This window comes from Columba livia, chromosome 19, assembly GCF_036013475.1.
Source record: "Columba livia isolate bColLiv1 breed racing homer chromosome 19, bColLiv1.pat.W.v2, whole genome shotgun sequence".
NCBI classification, from domain to species: Eukaryota; Metazoa; Chordata; class Aves; order Columbiformes; family Columbidae; genus Columba; species Columba livia.
Window position 1 is genome coordinate 11,078,133 of NC_088620.1, and position 14,232 is coordinate 11,092,364.

Genomic DNA, 14,232 nt, shown 5'->3' on the forward strand with positions numbered 1-14,232 from the left:
GCATTGCTCCTCTTTGCCCTGTCCAGGATTTGCGGCTGCCCTAAGCACCACTTGACAGATGCCCCTGCAAAGATCCTGCTCTCAGCCGTGGGTGAGCTGGCTCACATCCCCTCCTCCCAGCTCTGCTCCCAGCAGGGGAGGCTCAACCCTGAGGGGTCTGCAGGGTGCACGGGGTCCCAGTTCACCCCACCACCCCAAGGGGCAAAGGGAGGTGACTCTGGGCAGCACAGAACCCTCATTCACCCCGGCGGGTGCTGCCAGCCTTGGACCAGGGCAGGGGGTGCACGGCGCAGCGTGCCCTGCCAGCACAGTCACTGGAAGGGACTCACTGCAGGGCACCAGGGTCACTGTGCCCACAGCCACAGGGGCCAGCTCCGAGGGAGGGGGCTTAAAAAGAAATAACAGGTTGTAAACTGCACCAGCAGTACCTGAGGAGTACGACCCCCCAGCACAGGTTCCGGAGGAGCTGCCAGGTGAAGCTATGAGCACTGGAAGGGGTGCAGGTGGCTTCATGACCCCATCTCACAGCAGTGAGGAGAGACCGGGGAGTCCCCAGCCCCAGAGAAGCCCAGATGGGACTGGAAGGGCATGGGAACATGGGCTGGAGCAGAGACCCGCTGGGCTCCTCCTGCTCAGGCTGTGATTGTGCAACCTCAGCTCCCCCCAGAGCCCATGGGACAGGAGCGGGAGGAATTGCAAGGCTCACAGCAGTATATGTATGGGCTGATTTAGGCAGAGACAAAAGGCTAAATTAAATAGTTCAGCCCACTTTATTATCTCTACAGATCCTCCTTATAAAGAGGGTCACTTTTAATTAAACCTCAGGCAAAACAGGCTCTGGACACCAGAGGTGGCATTATGAAAGAGAGGGAAGACACCGATGTCCAGGGGACAACTAACACCCTACTCCTGCAGATAGGCGACCCGACTCGCCATGGCCTTGCTGCTCCTCCTCCCTGTCCCTGGCACAATGCTGATCCCCACTCTGGCACAGGGCAGCAAGTACAGGGTAGAGCAGGGATTCATGCCTTGCACCGAGCCTCAGGTCAAGATGAACCTCAAAGAGAGAAGCTGCATGGGACAGACAGTGCTGGACAGAGAAAAACAGGAGTGAGAAGGGAATTGGTCTGCACGGTACCCAGCCCATGGCAGGGCAGGTCCAGCACCTTCAGCCCAGCTCAGTGCATTGTGCCAGGAGTCAGAGCACGAAACTACCCTGGAGAGAAAGGTCCTGGTCTGGGAGCTACAGAGGGCCAGGCCTGCGCTACATGGATTCACAAGGATCTCCCATGGAAGCACCAGAAGTACCAAGTACCAAGCCACAGTAGAAAATATTGTCCAGCTCAAGCATCGTCACTGAGCTGGGTGGGAAGGAGAAGGTATCCTGAGATACACCAGCCTAACAAGACCCACGCTTAGACCTGCCCCCCAAGAGACCTGGAGAGGGGCGCAGTTCACACTTGGATGTCACCCTGGGGAGCCGGCGTACACCATCAGCATAGGCAAAGCTGCCACTCCTTCACTTGGAGATGTGCAAAGGAAAGAGCCCATCAGCATCGATCCATCACCCACGTTCAGTCAAATACAAACCTTCGTCCTTCTGTGGAGTCAGGCTTGCGTTAGTATCCTCATGCTGGAGGACATCACTTCTCCTTTTAAAGTCATCAAAAAAAAAAATATAAGCCTGGCAGTCACAAGGAAACATTTGCCAGGTCAACCCAAATAAAGGGATGTAAAGGTGTCTGCCTCAATCTGCAAACAGCCTGGAACAGCAGCTCAGAGGTATGGACTACCTCGTTTGGGTCTATGGCTCATCAACTACGGGAGCCTGCAGACATGTAAACAGTGACTATGGCATCGCTACCGCAAACTGGAAAGAGGGATTACGCAGGGAGGAGCACCAGCTCGGGCACTGCTCTGGCCCAGTATCGTGTCTCTGGCAGGAAGAACTCAGGCAGCAGAGGGGGGCCAGGCACAGCTCATCAGATTTTCAGTCTTGTCTTCCGACAGTGGGACAAGCAGGGGATCGGCCACCCTTGCACGGCCTGGCTTGCTGGAGATGCCGGCTGGAGTGTTGAAGATGCATCATCTATTTCTGAGAGCAGCCAAAGTTCAGCCTGAGTCAGGCCAAGGGCACAGGAGCGCGTCCTGCGCGGGCAAAGGCCATTCCCAGCACGCGGGGGCTCGTGAGGCTGGGGGTGCAGTCCCTGCAGTCCCTTTAGAGAGAGAAAAGGAGCAGCTGAGAGCAGCACAGCTGGAGAGCCCAGCAGCAGAGCAGTGCGGGGATGCTCCCCAGGCAGGGCAGGGAAACACCCTCCTGGCTTCCTCCTGCAGCTCCAGACCTCGAGATCCGACACCTGGAGCAACGGGTGCAATGGGTTCTGGGCAAGAGTCCCACAAAACCCCCGAGGAAGCTCGAGGATGTGGAGTGGGGAGACAGGCACTAGATGAAGGTGGAGTCCAGCTGGCTCGTTTCATGGTTATTGCGGGCACGAGCCTCAAAGAGCTGCTTGATCAGGGCGGATTTCTCCTGCTCCAACTGGGTGATGCGTTCGCTCTTGTCGGTCACCTCCTGCACGGGACAGAGGAGGAAAACGCTGCTTAAAGGAGGAAAATGCTGGTGTTCGCTGCACTGTGGGTGCTGGGACGTGAACCCAGCGGTGAGCCCGGCCCTGGCAGGGGCATCGCGGCTGACCCTTCCCCCGCAGCCCTGCGCACAGACCCAGCCGCAGCGCCCGCGCCCTCTCCTGACCTGCGTTTGTCACAGCCTCTTCCCTCAGGGGAGGATGCCCCGTCCCTGCCCGTGGACACTCAAACAGCTGCATGACATGGGCTCTCCAGCTGCATCCTGCACGCCCTTCTTTGCCACGACCAAGGTTGGCCAAGCTGAAGGAACACTTTCCACTGCCTCGGATTCCCACCCTGCCTCGTCTCCCAGCCTGCGAAGGGGATTTTCTCCCCCTGTAACCCACTCACCTTGGTGAGAAGCCGGTTTTGCTCCTTCAGCATGTTGATGGCTTGCTGGGAGCCTGCTGGGGCTGGGGACGTCGCGGGGCCCAGCCTGCTCAGAGCTGAGGAGGGGTGCATTGGCTGCAGAGAAGGTGAAGGGAAGGGATGAGGCACTGACCCTCCTTCCCAGTGGCCTCTCCAGCCCTTCCCAGGGCCAGAAGCCGTTTCTGTGGCACATGGGGAACTAAGAGAAGCCCAGCATAGGATTAAGACCCAGCACAGGGACTCCAGAAAGGCAGGCAGAGGTGGGCAGCGCTCCTGCCTGCGTGCCCAGGAGCCTGGTGGGACAGCCAGCTCCCAGAGGGCTGACTCAGCAGCTCAGCAGGGTGGTTTCCTTATTCACCTGACAATGGCTGCACGTTTTTGGGGATGTCCTTTAGTTCCTCAAATGCCTTGAGCATCCTCCAACCCAGCTCGGGACTACCTGTGCTGTCCTTTCGGCTGTCCCCCATCCCCTGCCTTGCTGCCCACAGACCCGAGTCACCTCCCCAGAGCCCAGGGAAGCTGTGACAGTTCTGATGTCAGCCCAACTACCAGTGTAAGCGGAGGGACAGGATGGGTCCTCACACAAGCAACCACAAGCTGCTTATCTGCTGCTCTCACCTTGCCAGTGGTGGAAAGAAGGTCACCCAGGCAGCGGTTCACCTCCTGCAGCTTGGGGACCAGGCGCCCCAGGTGGCTCTGGGTGCCCTCAGGGAGGAATTCCTGCGGGATGGGGGGAAGAAGAGGCTGGGGGTTACCATGGGGCCAAGTCCAGGTCCAGCCCACTTCTCCAAACCCAGACAGCAGCTCCAGACCCTCCCAAGCAGACAGGCACCCCAAGAACAAGCCCCAGACTCACAGCACTGGTTTTGTTCTTCCCCAGCAGCCTCTGGCGCTCCTGCATGAGCTGGATGTGCTGGTGGTACCACTCCCGGGCGCGCTCGACCAGCTCCAGACCCTGCAGCAGGAAATCCTTCTCCTGTTCCAGCTCCTTCATGTGCTTCAGCTGCGGGACAGAGCACGCAGAGGTGTCACCCCCTCCCCACCAAGACCCTGTCAAGCCCCAGCAGATGGTTTCTTCACGAAGCACAGAGGAATATGGATACAGGCAGGGGGGACAGCCCCTCTCCCCACAAAAAACCGTTGAGGAGCAGGATGATGGCTGCTGCCTGTTGCTGCTTTGGGGGAAGAGTTCTCTGGTTTGGGAGAACAACAGAAGCAGGTATGGGACAGTCAGGCCACCTCCGCCCTCCTGCTCCCCACTGCAGAAGCGGGTTTCTCTGCCTCGTACTTATCCAGGATGCAGCGAGAGCAGGGCCTGCAGCTGCTCCCCAGATCCCCCCAAGGCTGCAAGCATCGGCCGGCAGCATGAACACACGCGGCTCTCCCGGGCAGCAAGGAGCTGAGCTAAGTGTGCACACTGGGAGCTGGAGAAAACCTGCAGCCTTGTTTCTCCAGCACTCTGCTCCCCTCTCTGCTTTACCACCAAGGCACCTCCGAGCAGAGCAGAGCACAGCACACCTTTCTGCTGAGTCTCTGCTGGTATTTCAGGTTCTAGCACCAGCATCACCTGGAGACATTTATAGAATCACAGAATAGTTTGGGTGGAAGGACCCTTCAAAGCTCCCCCACTGCCACCCCTGCCGTGAGCAGGGACATCTTCACCAGCTCAGATTGCTCAGAGCCCCGTCCAGCCTGGCCTGGGATGTCTCCAGGGATGGGACATGTTTATGCACCTGGAGGGCTGGTACAATGGTTCCTGCAGCTCCTGTCCCCAGAGCAGCCCCTTGGGGCCAGCAGAGCAGGACCCTGTGTCACAGCACAGCCAAGGCCACTGCAGCACAGCCCCCCCAGCCCCCGGACCGGCAGTGAGGCTGGAGCAGCGCCCTGTGCCCCAGGGGACAAGGGGGTCCCCTGCTCCACTCCCACCTTCTTCTCCTGCAGCCCCTGGCACTGTGCTGCCACCAGCAGTCACAGAGGTGGCGAGAGAAGAGGGGACAGCCCTGAGGAATAGAGCAACCCAGTGACCCTTTCATCAGCCCTCACACAGAGAACCCAGGGCTCCCGCTGTCCTGAGCCACACCAGGCGGCTCCCCCGGCTCCTGTGCCTGTGTCTCCATGCCAGGAGCACAGGGAGCTGCCTGCCCTGCTGCCTCTGCCTTCTCTGCCACGACACAGCCTGGACCCCACCGCCCATGGCCAGACTGGGCTCCAGGAGAGTCTCCTCCAGGCACCAGTAGGACTTGGAACACCCAGAAGCTGCTGGATGCTCAGGAATATCTCCTGCTGCTTTGGAGAACACCTGGAAGGCGACAATTCAGCTCAAAAGTGATTGTGGACAGATCCCCACCCCCTGGGACAATTGAGACCATACCAAGACCTTTTTCAGGCCACCAGCACCTCCCCATCCCCACTGCCAGCCCCAAAGCCTCCCACCCACCCCACACCAGCCACCCTTTACACCAGGGCTGCTCTTGTCCCCACTGCTCCTGGAAATGCTCTTTGCCACGGGACAGCCCCCCGTTCCACATGCTTGGATGGACAGATGGACCAAAGGGGACATACCCACAGGAAGAAGCGCAGAGCCTTGGTGCTATGCCGGCTGTTGCTGAGGGGCATGAAGAAGATGCTGTACGTGGCAAGGACTCCCACCCAGCTCGGGCTGCAGCCTGCGACCGCCTGGCCCGCCCTGGTGCCGCCAGGCTTGCTGGCCAGCACGGCAGCCGGAAGGAGAGGCAGCATCCCACAGAGCAGGGGGACGTCACCCTCTCTGCCACGCGCGGGGACAGACGGCATCTCACTGGGGGTGGGATGCTCTGGGGGCAGCGGCAGCTTCTGGGGCAGGAGGAAGACAGAGCACTGGACTTGGCTGGTGCCACCTGGGGTAGCAGGGGAGGGGACAGTGCCACAGACTGGGCTGCTCACGAATGGCAGCGCTCAGCCTCTCACAGAAGGTCTCATCCCAGCTACCCCCTGTGGCCATGGGGAAATCAGGCCGATCGATGATGGACCAGCTGAAAAACACCAGCTGAGCAGACAGGAGCTGCAGTGGTGCCGAGGGTCCCGGGGCTGCAGCACAGCCCCCAGCCCTCTGCTTCCCTGCTCAGGATGAATCGGTTCCAGCTCACCCGGGGATGCAGGATGGACACCAGTGCTCCCAGTCCCCCATGGGCTTTAGGCAAATCAGCCTAATCACAGCTGAGTGCCTTGTCTCTGTGGGAGCTCAGCATCCTCTCAGCATCAGAGGGGAGGCGGCAGCACCACCCTGCACAGGGATTTGGTCCTTGCTGGACTCAAACCTCTTCTGACTGTCTCTGTATGCTCAGAAGTGGGATTAGTACCCAAAGGATCGTGCCAGGGTGCCAGGGAAGGGAACAGGGACAGACAGCCCTTCTCCAGGGACAGGAGCATGCCAGAGGCAGCGCAGCACTCGGGTACATGGGCAGGCAGGAAGAAAGGCAGAGGATCCTCCTCCCACCACCCCACACCAAGCTGGCGAGACAGAGGCAAGGGCAGCACAGGCTCAGAGCAAGAGTGCTTGCGGCAGTGCTGGGAACAAATCCCAGACCTCGGCAAGACCCGCTGGCCACCAGCGCCCCCTCATCAGCACCAGACAGGACCCCGAGCTCACAGCAGCGACGGCTCCAGCGGCACACACAGGGAAGAGCCCTGCCAGGGAAGGACCTTCCCCTCTCTGAAACAGCAATTCCCAGCCACCAAACCCTGAGAACCAGAGACCCCCAGACGCACACATTTACATTTATTACTCCTTGCCAGCCCTTCCCAGCAGAGAGCCCCTCGGCCCAAGAGCACCCGAACCTCTGGCATGGCCGCAAGCCCAGCAAAGCCTGTTCTGTGCCCCAAAGGCGGTGGCAGGCTGTGATCCACGCTGCCTGCGCCACCGGCCAGCCCCGCTGCGCTGGGGAGCCGGGTGACACCAGGGTGCAAGGACTGGAAGTGCAGAGGTGACAGTGGCAGCCTCAGCAGCAGCTCCGACACTGGCCAGAGCTTGTCCCGCCATCACTCATCCCGCAGGCTGGGTCCTGGCTCTCTTCCCAAAAAATGTAGCTTGAGCTTGTGAGCAACGTGCCCAGGCAGCTTTTCCATCCCACTTGGGAGCAGCACAGATCCCTCCATCCCGGCAATCTGACTCAGCCACCCCGGCTAAATCCAATACTGATTTCTTTGCATTACCGATAAACATTTCTCCAGAGCCAGGAGGATCAATGTGCTTGAGCTCTGACCTACAGAGAACAGCTGAAAGGGGACACAGCCCAGCACCACTGCTCACCAGCGCGGTGTACGCGACCTTCTCTGGGGCACTTGAAAGGCCCAGAGACCCACCTGCTCCTACACCTACACGTTTGCCTTTCCCTGCCTAAGTTTTTGCCCATGGGGATGGCACCTGTGCAGTCAAACACAGGCTCGGTGGGCAGAGCCCAGGGGAACATGTGCCTCCTGCCAGCCCAGCACGATTCGGGACAGAAAGCACCTTGAAAGTAATGGCAGGACCTCCACGTACATCAACAGAGCTTTGTATCTGAAATATCAGGATCTGCCCGGCAGCCCGTGGCTCACACACACACAGGATGGGCAGGGGGAGCCACAGCCCAAACAGAGCTGATGTCAGCACCGAGGGACACCTGCAGCCCACCCGCCCCCGGACCACGACAGGCCTGTCCCCTTACCATGCTGAAGTCCACGCCATTGGTGATGGTGTGTCTCCGGTGTTCTGCACGTCCCCGCTGATGCCTCCGAGTGTCCCCAGCCCCTGCGTGGCTGCCATCTCCCTGGGCCTGCCCAGCAGCCTTAGCATCACCACCTGTGACAGAGGACAGAGGACAGCATGAGGCCACCAGCCGCTTGCAACAAAAACTTGCGGCTACTTCTGTGAGACCATCTGCAGGGTGGTCTTGCAAATGGACATGGCAGGGAGCAGCTGAGCAAAGCGCTGGCCCAGGCGCCTGTTGGTGTCCTTGTACGGGCAGAGCAGGCTTCAGCAACGACCCATGTGGCTGCGCCAGGCGGGCAACAGACCTCAGTGGTCATCTTCTGCAAAAAGCAGGCGGCTCCCAGGCACTGCTGTTTCAGTCCCAGCACAGGCAATTGAACCATTAGTGATACTGCCCACCCTCGTCCTGTCCCCACAGGACCCCCAACTCCCACTCGGGTGGCACAGGCTCTGCCAAGACCCCAACTCCTCTGCCTGGTGATGAGCTCGCCTGTGCAAGATGTCCCGCAAGACCCTGTGCCTGTGGTTTAAACATAGGGTAAATCAGGCTGTAGGTTTTCCAAAATTTTATTAAAATCCCAACATCCTAGCTTGCAAAAGACTGATTTACTACAAACGCATGATGCTGGTGCAAATCCACGCATAACCTATTTTTGCAGATTAAGTTAGTACTGGCAGGTTTTAGGCTCAATCCTGACTGAGCTGCCTGTCAGCTGAAGCAGGTATTGGCTGAGCACCTGCAGAAAAGTCAGTACAAGCCCCACACCGCCTGCCCTGGCGAACACTCTAGAAACAGCCTTGTGGCCACAGCCAAGCCAGCTCAGAGCCCCTTCTGGCTGAGCAAGGATGGCCAAGGGGGCAGCCGGTGCCCGAGCAGCAGCCCTGCTGCAGCCCCTTCTCGCCCCGCTCCCCTGCAGACCCTGCCTGGTGCTCCCCCTGGGCTCTTGCAGCTCACCCTGCCCTCCGCACACCGCGTTCCTCAAGAGCTTCGTTCCCAGCCTGGCTTTCAAACCAGAGCAGTGTGGAGGCAGGCAAGTGAAGGTGGGCAGTGAGGAGAACATCTCCTCCTTGGGACAGCTCCCCACGCGTCTGCCGGGCGCCCCCGCCCATCACCGTGTCCTTCTCCTGCGGGCTGGGCACGTGCAGGCTCCCCGGCGCCAGAGCTGCCGGGCATGGATCCAGTGTGTTCCCGGCTACGCTGGCACGAAGGGCTGCGAGTGCCGGGACAGGGCACGTGGCATTGCCTGGGCTGGCATATCGCTGCCTGCTGCCCCACAAGTGTCCTGAGCCAGGCACATGGACACGATGGAAGAGCGATATGGGGCAAGAGAGGGCAGCTGTGGCCACAGCAGCCACCCGTCACCATAAAGGCAGCGAGGTCTGGGGAGCTGCACCATCCTGGGGCTGCCTGTGCTGCCACGTTTGCACCAGTTTAGCAACCAGAGCCGGGCTCAGGCGGCTGCAGGCAATGCTACCTTGCTCAGCCTGTCACTTTGTGTCACTGGGGAAAGAAGCCACTGCGGCACAGGAAAAATCCTCCTCTGATCCATCATGATATCCTGCTCCTACCAGTAAGTGCTCCGGCACAGACAGGTCTCCAGCGTGTCAATAAACACAGTCTGTGATATCACACATCTGGTTTGCCAACTGTCTTGGTTTTGTGCACTGTGATCTACCTGGGAGGAACCCAGCAAGACCGGTGCAACCACACTCGTGTTCTCCTGGCAAACCTGTAGCACATCCTGCTTGGGAAGCTGAGGAACAGCCCCAAAACCAAAGGTAGCTTCAATAGGCACAATCCCAAAGCAAAGTCAGGAGCACCTCTGGGAAGAGCTGCAGGGTAGAGACATGTTAAAAAGGTTTTCACTGCTGGTCCTGGGAAGCGCCAGGTTGAGCTGAGCTAACCCTGTGATGTGTGCTCCCTGCTCAAACAACTGAGCTCTGTGCAGCTGAGCTGACAATACAGTGGCTAAAACAGGACCCGGTAACAAGCTGGGATCCGCTCTTCTTAGGCAAAGAGCAGGACCAGCTCACCAGAGGTGGAGGAGACCCTGCCATGAGATGTGGGGTGGCCTGCTCCCCGAGAGCCCCTCTGCCCCACAGGGCACAAGCCCAGCGTTCCCCAGCCAGAGCATGGAGCAGACACCCCAGGGGCATTTTACACACTTACAGACCTGACCTTGGCAACAGCCCAGACAGTAACAGCCACCACAAGCCATCTCCTTCTGACCAGGCCACCAGCTCTCCAGGCCAGCCCAGCAGCCGAGGTAAGCGCTGTGCTGGGAGGCGGCAGCGCCCAGAGCCACCACAGAGCTCCCGGCCAAGGCACTTGCTGCTCCGTGTCTTAACTTTCCCAGGTCTCAGCTCTCAGGGGAACCCCAAGGGTAAAGTCCTCCACCAGCGAGATGCTCGGGCAGTGCTGTGACAGGCCACCCAGGCACCAGCGGCAGGGAAGCCATCACAATGACTCCCACGCCCAGTGACTTCTCCAATACCAGCCTCACCATCCTGCTGCCCGGCAGACGCTGTCGGCGGCAGCTCATGGGCTGCTGGCACAGCCGGGATGGGGAGAGCTCCTGAGGAGCTGGAAGCCGGCTCTGGGCAGGGACTTCTTCAGAAGCACTTCTGCCCATATGCTGATGGGAAAGAGGGGACAGAATCACCGCCCCACTGGCTCATTGCACCCCTGGATGCACCAGATCACCTGGTCCCAGCCTCTGCCGTCTTGCCATGATCTGCATCCAGAGCAGCTCTGATGTATGCAGATGCCCTCTGGAGCAGAAAGCAGAGCTAGGGTGGCATCCTGGGAGCACCTCCTCCCCGCAAAACACAGACAGGGAGAGTCTCCTCAGACTCTTTGTGGTTAATGAGCACTGATACACCACCTTGCTGCAGTTGGTTGGGCTCTTACTGAAGCTACCTCGTGAAGCTGGAGCATCACAGCCCAAATGATATAATATCAATGGAGACAGGGCTTCCTGGGCCCACAGGCAGCTCTGAGTGCCCAGCACACCTCTCTGCAGCAAGAAAGAACCGTGTCCCCCCACGGCAGAGCCCAACTCCCACCCAGCCAGGTGAGAACATCGACCTGTTCAACCGCAGCCGGGGAACCCTCGGTGATGGGAGGGAGCGCTGAGCAGCTGCGCAGGGCCTGGAGCTAGAACAGGTACAATAGCTCTGAGTTATAACATTTGCTAATCTGCTGAATCAACACGAAATTCAGGCCTGTTGCCAGAATATGGCCCTGCATTGTGGGAAGCCAGCAGCAAGGGCTGAGGCACTAACCCTGCCCACAGGCTCAGGACATCACTGTAACATCAGCCTACCATGAAAAGATCCTCAGCAACCAGAAAGCTGCTGCAGTCACCTGCTCACTCCTTCCCAGGGCAGATCTTTCAAATTGCTGGGTTTTACCAAGCAGGATTTTTCTTCAGGTTTTTCCAGATTTACACTCTTGGTGACAGAAGAACCAGCCTGCTTAATAATATTCACCCAGATGAAGCTCCAGTGATTAGTCTGCAGGCAAAATGGAAAGTAGAGAACCTCAGCCATGGTTAAAGTTTCCTCTCCACCCAGCAGACGATGGGACAGGGAGGGAACGAGTGGGAAGGGAAGTCAAACCAGCCCAGACAACTTTCCCAAGGTGGAGGAAGCCATGGTGCTCAAGGGTTGTGATAAAAACACCAGCTCCTCACACAAACCTTTGTGTCCATAGATCTCAAAGCACTTCACAAATCTAGACAAAGCATTATTACCTATGCCAGATAAATCCAGAAGTCTGGTTTCCTTATAATGTCTCCTACTGCCATAGTCTCCCTGTTGCCAAGGTCAGTGTGTCACCAGGGCTGGGGGTCCTGGCAGACCCAGCACGGGAACCACAGGTCCTGAGGAAGGGGCAGGGTCCGCAGGGACCTGCCAGTGAGCTCAGCCCCAGTGCCTGGGGACAGCAAAGCACATCTCCCTGATGCCATTTTCCCATTTAATTATTGCTTAACCATTTCTTATTGTAAGTAGTGTTGCGGAATTATGCAAATAAGAAAGTTGGATTGGATTTCTCTGTGTTTTTTTTTGGTCCAAAACGTGGATGAAATCGTGAACAAAGCCTTTCCGAGGGCACATCCACAGCCTGGAGCCAACCCGAGCACCTGACGGCCCACTCTCCAGCGAAGCTGCTCGGTTCTCAGAGACCCCAGGGACTCTCCAAGCCACTCAGCTGCCACACCCGCCCCCGAGGAAGGTCACCTGCAGACTTTGTGTCAGGGGACAACCACAGACACGTTACGGTAAAGCCCTTAATTCTTCCTGTCACCGCTATGAACAGAGAAGCACCCACGCGAGGAGAGATGTGAAGGAAAGCACAAACCTGACACGGTCAGGGGAGCAACACGCTCACCAGCCCGGTTTACCCGCAGCTCGGATCAAAGCTAAAATTAAACCCAGCACTAACTTGCTTGCTGCTAGTTTAAGCCCATAGGAGGCACCAGGGCTGCGCTGCCCGAGGACCGGAGGGAGCCGCAGGTCCCAGCCCGCCCGCCCGGCTCCCATCTCCGGTAGCGGTGCTGCCCCGCAGCCCGCGCCGTGCGCCTCCGGTCCCGCCGCGGCCCGCTGGCTCACCCCGGCCCCGGGGCTGCCCGTGCCCCGGTTCCCGCTGCCCGCCGCTCTTCCCACGCCGCTCCTCTGCACCGCGGGGGCTCGGCGGCTTCCCCGCGCTCCGCCGCCCGCCGCCGCTCTCCCCCGGGGGGTCGGCACCGGGCAGGGCAGCGCGCAGCCCCAGGACGAACCGCTCGAAGGTCAGGTACCCGCTGGCCGGGGCCGCCCGCCGCAGCCCCTCCAGCACCCCGGCGGGCAGCTCTCGGGCTTCCGCTCCCCGCCAGCGGGACTCGATCTCCCGTAGGTGCACGTAACCCCGCCGCCGGTCATCCAGGATATCGAAAAGAGTCCGTAGGCTCTGCAGGAACACCCGGGGAAGCCCCTCGGTACCGGCGGGGAGCGACCGATCACCGCGCTCCGGTGCCATCACCGCCGCCGCTCCCGAGCGTTACTCGCCAGTGCCGCCCCCACGCTCCTATTGGTTGGTGACGGGGATCCCGCGCTCTCATTGGTTGGCGACGGACGGTCGCTCTGGCCATTGGCTGAGGGGGAGGACGAAGGTTTGAGTTCCAGGCGGCGCCCGCCCCGCTCCTGGCCGGGAGGCGGGGGTCGCGGCGGTGTCACCTCCTGCATCCCACCGGCCCTCCTCCATCCCACCGGCCCCGCCTGCATCCCACCGGCCCTCCTCCATCCCACCGGCCCTCCTCCATCCCACCGGCCCCGCCTGCATCCCACCGGCCCCTCCGCCATCCCACCGCCCCTCCTCCATCCCACCGGCCCCTCCTGCATCCCACCGCCGCCCGAGACCCTGCAGAGAGAACGGGTCGGTGACCCCCGCCCCGGCCCTTGTCCAGCCACCGGGCACGAATCCGCATTTCTCGCAGCGCAGACCCGCCCCCGCCACCCCGGCGGCTGCACATCTCCTTATTTACCGGCAGAACTGAGGGAATCGCTGCCTGTGCCGGAATGCGCTGGGTACTCCTGGTGCCGGTGTAATAAATACTTTTGGACAGTTGCATTTTTGCACCTCAGACACACTGTAACCTGTCAGAAAGGAAAGCAGCTTTAAGCAGAGATACCTGAAGACCTTACATCCCACTCCAGAGGAAATGTGATTAGGGAAACCCAAAAAGCCCAAACGTGGTGTTTACTTTCACTGATAGCTTTGCAAACACAGCCAAGAAGTTTCAGTGCAGGTTCTCACTTTGGCAGAGTCCCCGCAGGAGAGGGGTGTACGGCTCTTCTGCAGCAGCACAGAGAGCTGCTGTGTGCTTGACTCGCCGGGTGCTGCGGAGGAGCGAGTGCTCATAGCGGGAATTGAGCCTGGGCGTCCCAGTGCTGTGACTGCAACAACAGTGGCCACTGGCCAGTAGGAGCTGGGGTAGGGGCCCAAACGAGCCATGCACATGGAGAAAAAATCTGTCAATGTTGGCAAATGTAAGAGAAACAGGATCTGGATCATGTATCTTATGAACTGGCTTTGTTTAGAGAATGGGTTTCTCTAATTTGTACTGAAATTCACTCCATCTGTTAGACTTAACAGCATGTCAGTCCTAGTGAAAGGTGCTACCCTCCTCTGCAAACTCACTCTGTGTTGCAACAAAGCAGACTGCAGAGCCCTGGTGTCACGATGCCTGTGTCACGTGCACCACGACATGCTCGAGGGGCCCTGGACAGCACCTCCAGAGCCCTCATACTGGATTGATGCTCATGATGCTGAGAGAAGGAGTGTCAGGGAGCAAGCATGCTAGAGGAGGGTGATGGCCAGAAAGGGTGATTAGCCACTGGCTGTGTGGTCAGGTTGTGATGCTGCCTGCGCCATGGACACCTTCATGTGCCATGGACACCTCCCTGTGCCATGTGCCAGCATGATTTCCTTTAGCTCTGAGTTGGCTTCAAAGCGGAGGGGTGGAAGATGT

General features: G+C 59.3%; 1 protein-coding gene across 1 annotated transcript; it reads right to left on the reverse strand.

Moving 5' to 3' along the window:
- Positions 1–751: 751 nt before the first annotated feature.
- On the reverse strand, positions 752–12,778 carry SAPCD2 (suppressor APC domain containing 2). The gene is made up of 6 exons (XM_065036234.1): positions 12,338–12,778; positions 7,680–7,813; positions 3,851–3,997; positions 3,613–3,714; positions 2,977–3,090; positions 752–2,572 (listed from the first exon to the last, which is right to left on the reverse strand). The coding sequence occupies exons 1-6, from the start codon at positions 12,738–12,740 to the stop codon at positions 2,444–2,446; spliced, it is 1,029 nt and encodes a 342-aa protein (XP_064892306.1). The 5' UTR covers positions 12,741–12,778; the 3' UTR covers positions 752–2,443.
- Between the last annotated feature and the right edge of the window lie 1,454 nt (positions 12,779–14,232).

Bases quoted from the DNA above. Each gene is read 5' to 3' on its own strand.
- SAPCD2 (XM_065036234.1), bottom strand. From the start codon at position 12,740: ATGGCACCGGAGCGCGGTGATCGGTCGCTCCCCGCCGGTACCGAGGGG. The intron at 3,715-3,850 runs GTGAGTCTGGGG...CCCATCCCGCAG, and splicing joins GGAAGAACAAAACCAGTGCT to GAATTCCTCCCTGAGGGCAC. The intron at 2,573-2,976 runs GTGAGTGGGTTA...TGTCCCGTGCAG, and splicing joins AAAACCGGCTTCTCACCAAG to GAGGTGACCGACAAGAGCGA.